This window comes from Cetorhinus maximus, chromosome 13 (genome assembly GCF_964194155.1).
Source record: "Cetorhinus maximus chromosome 13, sCetMax3.hap1.1, whole genome shotgun sequence".
NCBI lineage: Eukaryota > Metazoa > Chordata > Chondrichthyes > Lamniformes > Cetorhinidae > Cetorhinus > Cetorhinus maximus.
Window position 1 is genome coordinate 120,923,983 of NC_135891.1, and position 15,169 is coordinate 120,939,151.

General features: G+C 46.1%; 1 protein-coding gene and 1 long non-coding RNA gene across 2 annotated transcripts; both read left to right on the plus strand.

Moving 5' to 3' along the window:
• The first annotated feature begins 10,284 nt into the window (after positions 1-10,284).
• LOC144689083 (protein S100-A1-like) lies at positions 10,285-14,326 on the plus strand. The gene is made up of 2 exons (XM_078556235.1): positions 10,285-10,457; positions 13,989-14,326. The coding sequence occupies exons 1-2, from the start codon at positions 10,317-10,319 to the stop codon at positions 14,157-14,159; spliced, it is 312 nt and encodes a 103-aa protein (XP_078412361.1). The 5' UTR covers positions 10,285-10,316; the 3' UTR covers positions 14,160-14,326.
• Positions 10,467-12,175, plus strand: LOC144689088 (uncharacterized). The gene is made up of 2 exons (XR_013578559.1): positions 10,467-11,661; positions 11,761-12,175. It is a non-coding gene; the product is annotated as an uncharacterized LOC144689088 (long non-coding RNA).
• Positions 14,327-15,169: the final 843 nt, after the last annotated feature.

Below are 15,169 nucleotides of genomic sequence, written 5' to 3' on the forward strand. Positions count from 1 at the left end.
TGAGTGTCGCAGTTCTAAAGGGGCAGTGTCGCTGTATTAAAGGGGAAGTGTCGCTGTATTAAAGGGATAGTGTCGCTGTACTAAAGGGACAGCGTCGCTGTTTTAAAGGGGTAGTGTAGTGGTATTATAGGGGCAGTATCGCTGTTCAAAGGGGGCAGTGTCAATGTATTAATGGTGCAGTGTCGCTTTATTAATGGAGCAGTGTCACTGTTCTAAAGGGACAGTGTCGCTGTATTAAAGGGGCAGTGTCACTGTATTAAAGGGGCAGTGTCGCTGTTCTAAAGGGACAGTGTCTCTGTATTAAAGGGAGAGTGTTGCTGTATTAAAGGGACAGTGTCAGTGTCGCTGTATTGAAGGGACAGTGTCACTGTTCTAAAGGGGCAGTGTCGCTGTATTCAAGTGGCATTGTCCCTGTATTAAAGAGGCAATGTTGCTGTTCTAAAAGGGCAATGTCACTGTTCTAAAAGAGCAGAGTCGCTGTATTAAAGGGGTAGTGTAGTTGGATTAAAGGGGTAGTGTAGTTGTATTAAAGGGACAGTGACCCTGTATTAAAGGGGCTGTGTCACGGTATTACAGGGGCATTGTCGCTGTATTGAAGCGACAATGCCTCTGTATTAAAGGGGCAGTGTTGCTGTATTAAAGGGTCAGTGTCGCTGTATTAAAGGGACAGTGTCGCCGTACTAAAGGGGCAGTGTCACTGTATTAAAGTGGCATTGTCCCTGTATTTAAGAGGCAATGTTGCTGTTCTAAAAGGGCAATGTTGCTGCTCTAAAGGGGCCGTGTGGCTGTATTAAAGGGACAGTGTAGTTGGATTAAAGGGGTAGTGTAGTTGTATTAAAGGGACAGTGTCGCATTATTAATTGGGCAGTGTCGCTGTATCATAGGGGCAGTGTCGCTGTTCTAAAGGGACAGTGTCGCTGTATTAAAGTGACAGTGTCACTGTATTAATGGTGCAGTGTCGCTTTATTAATGGAGCAGTGTCGCTGTTCTAAAGGGAGAGTGCATTAAAGGGAGAGTGTTGCTGTATTAAAGGGGCAGTGTCAGTGACGCTGTATTAGAGGGGCAGTGTCACTATATTACAGGGGCATTGTCGCTGTATTGAAGCGACAGTGCCTCTGTATTAAAGGGGCAGTGTTGCTGTATTAAAGGGACAGTGTCGCCGTTCTAAAGGGGCAGTGTCACTGTATTAAAGTGGCATTGTCCCTGTATTAAAGAGGCAATGTCGCTGTTCTAAAGGGGCAGTGTGGCTGTATTAAAGGTGAAGTGTCGCTGTATTAAAGTGGCAGTGTCACTGTATTAAAGAGGCAGTGTTGCTGTTCTAAAAGGGCAGTGTCGCTGTTCTAAGTCTCGCGCTATAAAAGGGACAGTGTCGTTGTATTAAATGGATAGTGTAATTGTATTAAAGTGGCAGTGTCGCTGTATTAAGGGACAGTGTCGCTGTATTAAAGGGGCAGTGTCGCTGTATTATAGGGGCAGTGTCGCTGTTCTAAAGGGGCAGTGTCGCTGTATTAAAAGGTAGTGTCGCTGTATTAAAGGGTAGTGTCACTGTATTAAAGGGACAGTGTCGCTTTGTTAAAGGGGCGTTGTCGCAGCATTAATGCGGCGGTGTCACTGTATTAAAGGGGCAGTGTATCTGTATTAAAGGGGCGGTGTCACTGTTCTAAAGGGGCAGTGTCACTGTTCTAAAGGGACAGTGGCGCTGTATTAAAGGGGCAGTGTCGCTGTTTTAAAGTGACAGTGTCACTGTATTAAAGGGGCAGTGTCGTTGTTCTAACGGGGCAGTGTTGCTGTATTAAAGTGGCAGTGTCGCTGTTCTAAAGGGGCAGTGTCGCTGTATTAAAGGGGTAGTGTAGTTGTATTAAAGGGGCAGTGTAGTTGTATTAAAGGGGCAGTGTCGCTGTATTAAAGGGACAGTGTCGTTGTTCTAAAGGGGCAGTGTTGCTGTATTAAAGTGGCAGTGTCGCTGTTCTAAAGGGGCAGTGTCGCTGTATTAAAGGGGTAGTGTAGTTGTATTAAAGGGGCAGTGTCGCTGTATTAAAGGGACAGTGTCACTGTATTAAAGGGACAGTGTCATTGTTCTAAAGGGGCAGTGTCGCTGTATTAAAGGTACTGTGTCGCTGCATGAAAGGGGCAGTATCGCTGTATTGAAGTGACAGTGTCGCTGTATTAAAGGGACACTGTCACTGTTCTAAAGGGGCAGTGTTGCTGTATTCAAGTGGCAGTGTCACTGTATTAAAGAGGCAGTGTCGCTGTTCTAAACGGGCAGTGTCGCTGTTCTAAGTGTCGCTGTATTAAGGGGACAGAGTTGCTGTATTAAAGGCGTTTTGTAGTTGTATTGAAGGGGCAGTGTCGCTGTATCATAGGGGCAGTGTCGCTGTATTAAAGGAGCAGTGTCTTGTATTAAAGCGACAGTGTCGCTGTATTGAAGGGGCAGTGTCGCTGTATCGTAGGGGCAGTGTCGCTGTATCATAGGGGCAGTGTCGCTGTATTAAAGGGGCAGTGTCTTGTATTAAAGCGACAGTGTCGCTGTATTAAAGGGACACTGTCGCTGTTCTAAAGGGGCAGTGTCGCTGTATTCAAGTGGCAGTGTCACTGTATTAAAGAGGTAATGTCGCTGTTCTAAAGGGGCAGTGTCGCTGTTCTAAGTGTCGCTGTATTAAAGGGACAGAGTTGCTGTATTAAAGGGGTTTTGTAATTGTATTAAAGGGGCAGTGTCGCTGTATTAAAGGGACAGAGTTGCTGTATTAAAGGGGTTTTGTAGTTGTATTAAAGGGGCAGTATCGCTGTATTAAAGGGGCAGTGTCACTGTATCATAGGGGCAGTTTCGCTGTATCATAGGGGCAGTGTCGCTGTTCTAAAGGAGCAGTGTTGCTGTATTAAAGGGGCAGTGTCGCTGTATTAAAGGGGCAGTGTCGCTCTATTAAAGGGGCAGTGTCGCTGTATTAAAGGTACTGTGTCGCTGCATGAAAGGGGCAGTATCGCTGTATTGAAGTGACAGTGTCACTGTATTAAAGGGACACTGTCACTGTTCTAAAGGGGCAGTGTTGCTGTATTCAAGTGGCAGTGTCACTGTATTAAAGAGGCAGTGTCGCTGTTCTAAACGGGCAGTGTCGCTGTTCTAAGTGTCGCTGTATTAAGGGGACAGAGTTGCTGTATTAAAGGCGTTTTGTAGTTGTATTGAAGGGGCAGTGTCGCTGTATCATAGGGGCAGTGTCGCTGTATTAAAGGAGCAGTGTCTTGTATTAAAGCGACAGTGTCGCTGTATTGAAGGGGCAGTGTCGCTGTATCGTAGGGGCAGTGTCGCTGTATCATAGGGGCAGTGTCGCTGTATTAAAGGGGCAGTGTCTTGTATTAAAGCGACAGTGTCGCTGTATTAAAGGGACACTGTCGCTGTTCTAAAGGGGCAGTGTCGCTGTATTCAAGTGGCAGTGTCACTGTATTAAAGAGGTAATGTCGCTGTTCTAAAGGGGCAGTGTCGCTGTTCTAAGTGTCGCTGTATTAAAGGGACAGAGTTGCTGTATTAAAGGGGTTTTGTAATTGTATTAAAGGGGCAGTGTCGCTGTATTAAAGGGACAGAGTTGCTGTATTAAAGGGGTTTTGTAGTTGTATTAAAGGGGCAGTATCGCTGTATTAAAGGGGCAGTGTCACTGTATCATAGGGGCAGTTTCGCTGTATCATAGGGGCAGTGTCGCTGTTCTAAAGGAGCAGTGTTGCTGTATTAAAGGGGCAGTGTCGCTGTATTAAAGGGGCAGTGTCGCTCTATTAAAGGGGCAGTGTCGCTGTTCTAAAGGGGCAGTGTCGCTGTTCTAAAGGGACACTGTGGCTGAATTAAAGGGACAGTGTCACTGTATTAAAGGGACAGTGTAGTTGTATTAAATGTTAGGAAATAGGGATAGTTTTAAGTAAGATATATTTGTATTTGTGGGTGTTAGGAACAAGATATAGCTTTACGTTTAATTTATATGTTTTATATGTAGGTTAAAAGCGTAAATCCTGGGTCTAGTTTCATTTAGAGTTTGGGAGAATGTTGCCTACAAGTCTGTTGGTTTTTATGTATACCTGCATTTTAATGAGGATTTACGACCCTTGAAGTGGTTTAGGGAAGTTAAAACAAAGTAGGGGAAACCCTCGCTGTTGCCTAGCAACAGGGGGCCCACAGAGACAAAGAGAAACAGAAAGCAGTTTGAATTCAGCTGGTAGGACCATTCCACAAAAGCTGGCAGAGCAGGCAGGAAGGGAGCTGCAGGGACCAGATCCCAAAAGAAAATCTGAAAGTCCACAAACCAAGGAGTGGGGACAGGAAAAGTTCGCAAGATATCAACTAAGTCAAGGAAAAGAGGCAGGGAACATGGAACAGATCCTGATCAATGAAGTTAAAGTAAAGAGAAAAGAAAACAGCTCCAAATTAAAGAGAAAAAGCTACAGGGAGCGGAATCAAGGCAAAGTGGGCTTGCAAGAAGCCAGCAGATCCAAGGAGACAGCCAAAGGTTGGTGACTCTGACTATGGGCCTCTGAAGCAGTGGTGTTCTGTTGGCACAGCTGAGTATCTGAGAGAGAGTATGTGGAAGGCGAAGCTTGAATACACATGGTGGGTCCTGAATTCATTCAGGAACATCTGAAGCATAGATCAGACCCCTGGAGGTTGATCCTTGTTGAAGAAGTCCGACAAAAAGTGTAATTTGGCTGAAGATTCCAAAGCGAGTCCTTTGAGCATTGAGATTGGAAACCCTCAGGAGAAAGACAGAGTTCAGCAAGACCGGTTGGCTCACAGTGTGGCAAGCATCTGGGGGGAGTTATGAGAGATCCATAGCATCTGTTTGGGGTGGGGCATCTGTCACTTAGTTTCAGAGTGTGGTGTGTCTGACCATAGGTCACCTATTGGTTTACATGGACTGTGTACTTACTGTGAACATTAGAGTATAAGATTGATTTTGTAACTTGTGTTATCCTTACGAATCTGTATATATTTGTAAAGGTATAGTGGGTGAAGCAGTAGTGTAATGTAGTTCATTATTTCTTGTTTAATAAATGCTTCGTTCCTTTGTTAAAAGTTAATCAGCAGGCTCCTGTGACTCTGTTCAGTAGCCACCCTCAATGTTTCTAAACAAAAACTAAAAGTTAGGATCTATCAAGCCAGGTTCCTTCCTGGGATCAGGTTTGTCCAGTAGTAGCATCAGCTGGGATTATAATTTAAAGAAGCAATGTTGCTGTATTAAAGTAGTGTTCACTATCTCTGTAACCTCCTCCAACTCCAGAACCCTCCCAGATCTCTGTGCTCCTCCAACTCTGGCCTCTTGTGCATCCCCAATTTTAATCACTCCACCATTGTTGTTCATATCTTCAGCTCCCGACGCCTGCAGAGTCTGGAATTTCCTCCCTAAACCTCTCAGCCACTGTCTCTCCTCATTAAGATGCTCCTTAAAACCGACCTCTTTGACCATCATCTTTGACATCTGCCTAATATCTCCTTATGTGCATTGGTGTCAAATTCTATCTGATAATCACCCCGGTGGAGCACCTGACATAATACATTAAAGATGCTAAATACAAGTTGTTGTTGTAGCATGGCTACATTAAAAGGGAAATGACATTGTATCAAAGTGCAGTGAATGTTCATTAAACGGGCAGAAGAGGGAGTGCTGCACTGTCAGAGGATCAGTACTGAGGGACTGCTGCACTGTCAGAGGGTCAGTACTGAGAGAGTGCTGCACTGTCGGAGGGTCAGTACTGAGGGACTGCTGCACTGTCAGAGGGTCAGTACTGAGGGAGTGCTGCACTGTCGGAGGGTCAGTACTGAGGGAGTGCTGCACTGTCAGAGGGTCAATACTGAGGGAGTGCTGCACTGTCAGAGGATCAGTACTGAGGGAGTGCTGCACTGTCGGAGGGTCAGTACTGAGCGGGTGCTGCACTGTTGGAGGGTCAGTACTGGGGGAGTGCTGCAATGTTGGAGGGTCGGTACCGGGGGAATGCTGCAATGTTGGAGGGTCAGTACTGGGGGAGTGCTGCAATGTTGGAGGGTCGGTACTGGGGGAATGCTGCAATGTTGGAGGGTCGGTACCGGGGGAATGCTGCAATGTTGGAGGGTCAGTACTGAGGGAGAGCTGCACTGTCAGAGTGTCAGTACTGAGGGAGTGCTGCAATGTTGGAGTGTTAGTATTGAGGGAGTGCTGCACTGTTTGAGGGTCAGTAATGAGGGAGTGCTGCACTGTGAGAGGTGCCATCTTTCAAATGAAACAGTGAACTAAAAGCCCGTCTGCCTTTTCAGGTGGATGTAAATGATTCCATGGCATTATTCAAAAAATCGCAGGGGGAGTTCGCCCTGGTGTCCTGGTCAATATTCAATATTTATCCCTCAATTAACACAATCTAAAAACACTTCATCTGCTATTTACTTTGCTGTTTTTGGGATCTTGCTGTGCTCAGATTGGCTGGCCACTTTTCCTACATTGCAACAGTGACAACATCTCAAAAGTCCTTCTCAAGCTAGACAACATTTTGTTATGCCCTTAAGTTGTGAAAGGCGCCATATCAATTCTTTCTGGCACAACCATACCCAAACCTGTCCACACCCAAAAAACAGCAGGGTCACTGGGGGGGCAGGGACACCAGATGTTGAACTCTGGCTGGTTTGCAGTCCGAACCCAATGCACAAAGATTAACAACGGCCAGTATCGATCGCAGTGTCGTACTTCACAGGCCGTTCGTGAAGGTGAACACTGCTGGGATGTTTAATGTTTCTGCACAAACTCAGATGAACATAAAATGCAGTCATGGACCTCAGATATTCTGCTACATCTGAAGTGGTGCCAAACCGCCAACTGACAAATGAGGAATGGGTAGGACAGAGACAGCTGTGCTGATCACAGCAGTGGGCAGGAAAGGGATTGTTCATTTCCTGGAGTGATGTGACATTTTATTTCGCTGTGGGTGTGTTTTATTGGGTTCAGAAGGTTTTAACTCTCAGTAGGTCTGGTTGTCACAGTAACTGAGAACAGGCGTTGTGTTTATTCACTGCCACACCCTGAGAGAGACTGTGTGAGATTCGTGGAATGTGAATCATGGATTCACAATTCTTCTCTCAATTCTCACTGATGTCTCAAAAGTTGTTGAAAGTGCAACATTTCTGCTGTTGTTTAAAAAGTAATCTTTAACTTTCTGTTAAAACCTCCCTTCTCCTGGACCAGCATGCCCTTAAATCTCTGCTTTTCACTGAAACTTGCCAAATTGGACGGAAAGGCCCCTGTTCTGGAATTTCTGACTCATTCACTTCTGTTCGGAATGTTACACTTTGAAGCAGGGGAAGCTCATTTTTACCATTCAAATCAAGTAAATAAAATTATTTTATAAAAATACCAGCCCTAGGGCCTGAACACCTAACTCCATCCTGTCACCTGTAGGGCCTGAGCTCAAATCCCATTGTTCTTCACAAAGACTGGCAGATCATATCAAACAGCACATCCCTTTGGGCAAGGTACAGCTCATGCTTGCAAAACTCAAACCACAGTGTCCAACATTAGAAGTGATTCCGGTATTGGACAACATTTGCTAAATAATCCTCAGTGTGTTAAGAATTACGCTGACAACCAATTTAAGATTGTCAGTCGGTCTCACAGTGTGGCTCACTCACAAGTGCTAGAGGCTACATATATATTAATGCACAGGGGCATCACCTTTGCAGACAGAAATAACATATACACACTTTACAACTGTTTCAACTAAACAAAATAGGCAACAGCCATTGTTTGGCTCATCCCACAATGCCTTGCCCAATCAGAGTGGCCCTGTCTGGTTTGAATTTAAACAAAGATTGGCAGTTAACTGTCAGTCATCAGATAACTGGTGCATTCCCCATGGTAACACCTTGACTCTCTTCTCCTGCAGTATAAATTGTTGTTCCCTTCAGGTTTGGTATTCTTGTGAATTGGGGATACGCTAAGGCACATAGATATGGGACAGTGCAGAGGGAGCTTTTCACTGTATCTAACCCCGTGCTGTACCTGTCCTGGGAGTGTTTGATGGGGACAGTGCAGAGGGAGCTTTTCACTGTATCTAACCCCGTGCTGTACCTGTCCTGGGAGTGTTTGATGGGGACAGTGCAGAGGGAGCTTTTCACTGTATCTAACCCCGTGCTGTACCTGTCCTGGGAGTGTTTGATGGGGACAGTGTAGAGGGAGCTTTACTCTGTATCTAACCCCGTGCTGTACCTGTCCTGGGAATGTTTGATGGGGACAGTGTAGAGGGAGCTTTACTCTCTATCTAACTTCGTGCTGTACCTGTTGTAGAAACATAGAAACAGAAAATAGGAGCAGGAGTAGGCCATTCGGCCCTTTGAGCCTGCTCCGCCATTCATTATGATCATGGCTGATCATCCAACTCAATAGCCTGCTCCTGCTTTTCCCCCATATCCTTTGATCCCTTTCGCCCCAAGAGCTATTTCTAACTCCTTCTTGAAAACATACAATGTCTTGGCCTCAACTACTTTCTGTGGCAGCGAATTCCACAGGCTCACCACCCTCTGGGTGAAGAAATTTCTCCTCATCTTAGTCCTGCAAGTGTTTGATGGGGACAGTGTAGGGGGAGCTTTACTCTGTATCTAACCCTGTGCTGTACCTGTCCTGGGAATGTTTGATGGGGACAGTGTAAAGGGAGCTTTACTCTGTATCTAACCCCATGCTGTATCTGTCCTGGGAGCGTTTGATGGGGACAGTGTAAAGGGAGCTTTACTCTGTATCTAACCCTGTGCTGTACCTGTCCTGGGAGTGTTTGATGGGAACAGTGTAGAGGGAGCTTTACTCTGTATCTAACCCCATGCTGTACCTGTCCTGGGAGTGTTTGATGGGAACAGTGTAGAGGGAGCTTTACTCTGTATCTAACCCCATGCTGTACCTGTCCTGGGAGTGTTTGATGGGGACAGTGTAGAGGGAGCTTTACTCTGTATCTAACCCCATGCTGTACCTGTCCTGGGAGTGTTTGATGGGAACAGTGTAGAGGGAGCTTTACTCTGTATCTAACCCCATGCTGTACTGTGTGGCTCTGTCATGTTGAAGCAGCTTTATGTGTAAATCTCTTGCAGCATCTTGCACAGCTGTCAATGTTGTAAGGAAAGTTTTGACAGGATTATGGAGCGAGTGTCTGACTGCTCAAACTGTCTGAAGATTCTATAAAACAATCAGTTTGTGAACATTAGCTGAGCTGAGTTGCTGACTTTCTCTGAGTGACCTTTCATTCATGAACCAACGAATTTATAAGATTTTCTTTTGTTTGACTTGATGTGTTAAAGAAACTCTGGTGAACTTTGCTTTTGTCGTTTCTTGTTTAGAAATGGGCAGAGAAGATTTTTACAAATACTGTTGTAAAAAAGATGGAGTTTAAGCTGTCTGAATTCTTTCAGCCACGAGTCAGAGTTTGAGGGGGCAGGACTAAGAGAGAAACCAGAACCAGTCACCACCCTTGCACTGTGACTAACAGATCGGTCTGGGTTGGGCTGGGTATTATAAACGCACTCACTTCCAGAACTGCAGCACATCTGGCGAAGAAACTGGAAGAAAAGCAGGTAAGGGCTGAGCTGGTAGTGGAGATTAGTAATTTAAGAAGTAACTAGCGATTTGGTGGTAACTGTAACTAAAGTTTTTGTTGTTCCTTTTTCTTCTCTTTGGCTCCAAACTCGAGGCTGCTTTTACAGGGGTAATATATGTATGTATGTGTGTGGATGGGGGTGGGGTGTGGTGGGTGTGTGGTTGGGTGGCGGTGTTTGTGTGTGTGGGTGGGGTGTGTGTGTGTGTGTGTGGGTGGGGGGTTGGGTGGCAGTGTGTGTGTGTGGGGGTGGGGTGTGGTGGGTGTGTGGGTGGGGGGTTGGGTGGCGGTGTGTGTGTGTGTGGGTGGGGTGTGTGTGTGTGGGGGGGGTGTGTGTGGGGGGGGGAGGGTGTGTGTGCGTGTTTGTGGGGGGGCGGGTGGGGTGTGTGTGTGTGTGTGTGGCGGGTGTGGAGCGGTGGGGGTGGTGGGGTGTGTGTGGGTGGTGGGGGGGTTATTTTGGGATGTATTGGAGCTGCTGCTGTAGATCCTCCAGGTGGTTAAATTTTGAAAGTTTTGGAAAAGGTGAAATTTTGTTGTAATAATTCCCCCCACCAAGTCCCCAGGACTGGGCAACTCATCAAACCCCCAGTAACTGTCCCCCACTTTGCCAAACCCCGAGAAATTGGGGCCAGGGCCAGGGGAGGTTTGAACCTGGGTTTGGGGGGTGTGGGGGGGAACAATTTGAGAAGAATTTGAGATTTTCTCGCATTAACTCCAGTTTCTCTGTCTCTCAGACCACCACCATGTCAACTCCAACTAAAACCGAGGTGGCCATGCAGAACCTGATGGATGTTTTTTATCAATATGCCAAGGGAGACAAATACACCCTGACCAAGAGTCAGATGAAATGCCTGGTGGAGACAGAACTCAGCCAAATCACAAAGGTAGTGAAACAGATTCAGTAACAGGCACCAAACCTGGTCCCAGCGCTCACACCAACTCAGCATCCTCCCTCCATCCAGGCCCAGCACCCATCTCCACCCCAACCCTACCCCGACACCCAGCCCAGGCTTATCTCTTGACCACTGCTCACTCCCACGCTTGCCTCTCACTTATACACACCCACATGGAATTAGTGCGCGAGGAGCTGAATCAGAGCCAGTCAATGATTCTGTGATGACTCAGAAAGCTGTCTGTACAGACAAATTCTCCAGGCGAACCTCCCCATGATGTCATTTTTTTTTAATATAACCAAGGAAAGGAGCGCACAGTGAAATCAATGAGTGAATGTTTAACATGTTCCCTGTATCAGGCTCCAGATCTAAATCCTCCCATTGTCTGCATCTCCTGAGTCGTACAACTGAATGGTGAGTCACTCAAGTCATCCCTCCCTGCCTGGGGTTCGAAAGAGGCGCGAAATCAGCTGGGGTTCGAAAGAGGCTCCTGCTGCTGATCCTTGTCCAGTGATCCCTGCTGGGAAGCTGTGTGTGTTCAGATCTTCAGTGAGCACAGCATCAGACTCATCTGTGTTCCATACAACAAGAACCTGCATTTATGTGATGTCCTTAATCTAATAAAGTGTCCTGAGGCCTTTCACACAGTTACATGAGATACTGCAGATGACTAAAAGCTTGGTGGGTGAGGGGTTTTACGGAGCTTCTTAAAGGAGACAAGGTGGAGTAGAGAGGTGGAGAGGTTTAAGGAGGGAATCCCAGAGTTTAGGCCCTAGCCAGCCGAAGGCAATGGTGAAGTGATTTAAAATGATCAAGAGGCCAAAATTAAAGGAGCACAGAGATTTTGGAGGGTTTTAGGGCTGGAGGAGATTACAGAAGTTTCAAGGGGTGAGGCCATGTGGAGGAACTGGAAAACAAGGGTGGGAATGTGATATTCAAGGTATTGCCGGACCTGGAGCCAACATAGGACAGCGAGGACATGGCGTGATTCCCAAGCTTTCAGTCATCTGCATTATCTCATGTCCGAGTTAGGGGCAGCAGAGTTTTGGGATGAGCTGAAGTTTACAGAAGGTAAAATGTGGGAGGTCAGCCGGGAGCGCTCTGGAATAGTTGAGTGTCGCAGTAACAGGCATGGAAGAGGGTTTCAGCAGCGGATGAAACGGCATACAGGGTGAAGTCAGGCAATGTTACAGAGGTGGAAATATGTGATCTTTGGGATGGTGCAGATATGTGGACAGAAATTCATTTTGGGATTAAATACGACAGAGTTGTGAACAGTCTGATTCAGTCTCAGTTGCCAGGGAGAGGGATTGGATCAGTGGTTGGGAATGCAGTTTGTGGCAGGGACTGAAGACAATGGGGTTGGTTGTCTTAAATTTAGCTGAAGAAAATTTCTGCTCATTCAGTACTGTACTGAATGTCAGATATGCAGTCTTATAATTTCTCAACAATGGATGGTGATGGTGAAGTAGAGCTGGGTGTTGTCAGTGTACATGCTGGGCTTAGGATGATGTCACTGAGGGGCAGCATGTAGATGAGAAATAGGAGGGGGCTACGGATAGATCCCTGGAGGACACCAGAGGTAAAGCTGTGTGCGCCGAACGCAAAGTACACAAGATAACATTCTCTGTTTCGGTAGCATGGAATGAAAATTTAGCTGAGAGAGTGGGGGACAGTCTGCACCCCGTGAGAGCCATACCCCAGAAACAGTAAGTATCTGCAGTATGAGGATGGCTACTGGTCTGAAGTGCAAGAATAGATAGTATTAAGAGTCAAACTGAGGAATTGGAATACCACTATAGAGCAAACAGTTCACAAGCAGTCAGACCTGTAATTGAAGAGTTAAATGTTCAATGGGTTGTGGAGTGTCTGGAATGAGGGTGCGGTTTTTGAGAAGCAAGCCAAGACTGAACAATCAGAAATACCGAGCAGTGGCCCAGCCAGGCCAGACCCTGCAAATTAATAGGAGCCCAGTTAGATGCTTCATTTCTGGACCAGCCCGTTCCACTCTGTACCAGTGTTGCACCCGGGCCGAAGAAGCCTCTCAGTCCTTTGGGATGTGGCAGGAGAGATACTTTTGACCTCCTAACCAAGACCTCTGGCTGAAAGAAGCACACTCAATCTGACTGACTCAAACAGAACAAGTTCGCAAACTTTCAAGTTATCCAATTTAACCCCGTGTTGTACCCGTCCTGGGAGTGTTTGATGGGGACAGTGTAAGAGAGATTTACTCCATATCTAACCCCATGCTATTCCTGTCCAGGGAGCGTTTGATGGGGGCAGTGTAGAGGGAGCTTTAGTCAGTATCTAACCCCGTGCTCTACCTGTCCAGGGCGTGTTTGACGAGGACAATATAGAGTGAGATTTACTCTGTATCTAACCCCGTGCTGTACCTATCCTGGGAGTGTTAGATGGGGGCAGTGTAGAGGGAGCTTTGTTCTGTATGTAACCCCGTGCTATTCCTGTCCTGGGAGTGTTAGATGGGGGATGTGTAAAGGGAGCTTTACTCTGTATCTAACCCGTGCTGTACCTGTCCTGGGAGTGTTTGATGGGGACAGTGTAGAGAGAGCTTTACTCTGTATCTAACCCGTGCTGTACCTGCCCTGGGAGTGTTTGATGGGATGTTGAGGGAGCTTAACTCTGTATCTAACCCGTGCTGTACCTGTCCTGAGAGTGTTTGATGGGACAGGCAGATCTGCTCAGTAATAAAGCCTATTATCACAGAATGGTTACAGAAGGAGGCCATTTGGTCTGTCATGTCCTTTCTGGCTCTCTGAAAGAGCAACTCACTGAGTCCCACTGCCCTGCCTTAACCCTGTAGGCCTGCAAATTTTTCCTCTTCATAAAATTATCCAATTCTCTTTCGAAGTCCTCGATTGAATGTGCCTCCACCAGCCCCTCAGAGTGCAGTCCAGGTCCTAACCACACTCTGCATAAAAAAGCTCTTCTTCATGTCATCATTGCTTCTTTTGTCAGTCGCCTGAAATCTGTGTCCTCTTGTTCTCAATCCTACCACTAATGGGAACAGTTTCTCCCTTTCTACTCTGTGCAGACCCCTCATGATTTTGAATACCTCTAATAAATCTCCTTTCAGACTTATCTCCACCAAGGACAACAGTCCAACCGTCCAACCTTTTCCAGTCTATCTTCATAACTGAAGTTCCTCATCCCTGGAACCATTCTTGTGAATCTTTTCTGCACCCCCTCTAATGACTTCACATCCTTCCATAAATGTGGTGCCCAGAACAGGACACAATATTCCACTGTTTTATAAAGTTTCATCATAAATTCCTTGCTTTTGTACTCTTTGCCTCTTTTTATAAAGCCCAGGATGCTGTATGCATTTTTAATCACTTTCTCAACCTGCCCTGCCACCTTCAAAGATTTATATACCCTGAGTCCTTCTGCTCCTGCACCCACTTTACAATTGTTCCCTTTATTTTATGTTGTTCTCCTCGTTCTTATTAAAATGAATGACTTTGCACTTTTTTCTATTTTCACATTTTTTCCATCTCTTGACAGAAAAAAGGGAATGTTGAAGCCTTTGACAGGATGATGAAAGACCTGGATTTTGATGGTGATGGAGAAGTGAATTTTGAGGAGTTTGTGTCATTCATTGCTGGTCTCATGTTTTCCTGTAATGAAATTTATGTTAAGAGGCGGGAGCAACAAGCAAGTCAGGTCAAGAAATGAATAGTAACCGAGCTACTAATCATGTGACTATATGTGAAAATGATCAGCTTGCAAACTTGTGCAGTATTCTTGATCACTTCCTATTTTTTAATACAAATTAATGAAATAAAAATGGTTTCAACAATCAATTGCAGAAGCTCAGCCTCTCACACCTGAGATTAGCAATATTCCTGTGCCTTGAAGCCACTTGTTTGTGTGTGAGTGAGCGTGTGTGCGTGAGAGTGAGAGTGTGTGTGACAGAAGGAAAAGAAGTGAGCGAGTGAGAGAGAGATGCCTGTGCTTGAGGTATAGGGTATCTCAGCTGGTGGGTTTCTAGGGTTCATTCTTGGCCTGTGCTGAGTGTCACAGCCTGGGATTTCAGTGAGTGGCTCATTGTTAGTGGGAGGACAATCTGCTTCACAGTATGCCCGCTTGAGGTAAATAAGGATGTCAGGGAAGGATATAATCCACTGTGGTGCCTTACATGTTGAAATAGTTTTCTGTCACACTGTGTAGGGCCCTGGCTGAGGTACCAGAAGGTGACAGACACCCTAGCAGTAGCAAATTATAATATATTGGGGTCCCAGCCTCAAATCTGGCTCTAAGCTTAGGCTTGGTCACAGCTAGGAAGAGTAACTACTCCCCTCTTCGAGGGTGTCTGTTGTGCTCAGTATCTAACTGCACAATAGTGTTCCCCTGGGGTAAATGAGGGGATCCTGTCTCCCAGTGTGATCTGAACTGGGTCTTGTGTCTGTCCACCCATCTGTCTAAATGCTTGGTGAGATAGACCAAAAATGAAGCAATGCTTTCAGGCTGAACAAACAGATACAGTCCTCTCATTGCTCTGACACGAGAGTGACGGGTCCTAACTCCATCCATGATACCACATATAGCAAACATGGTTGTTTCTGGCTGAATCATTAATATCCTTTAGCAAAGGGAATCTGTCAGTCTCCTGGTCTGTTCTACATGTGACTCCACCCCACACCGATTGACTGACTCAACACTCCAGTGCAATAAAGGATGGGCAG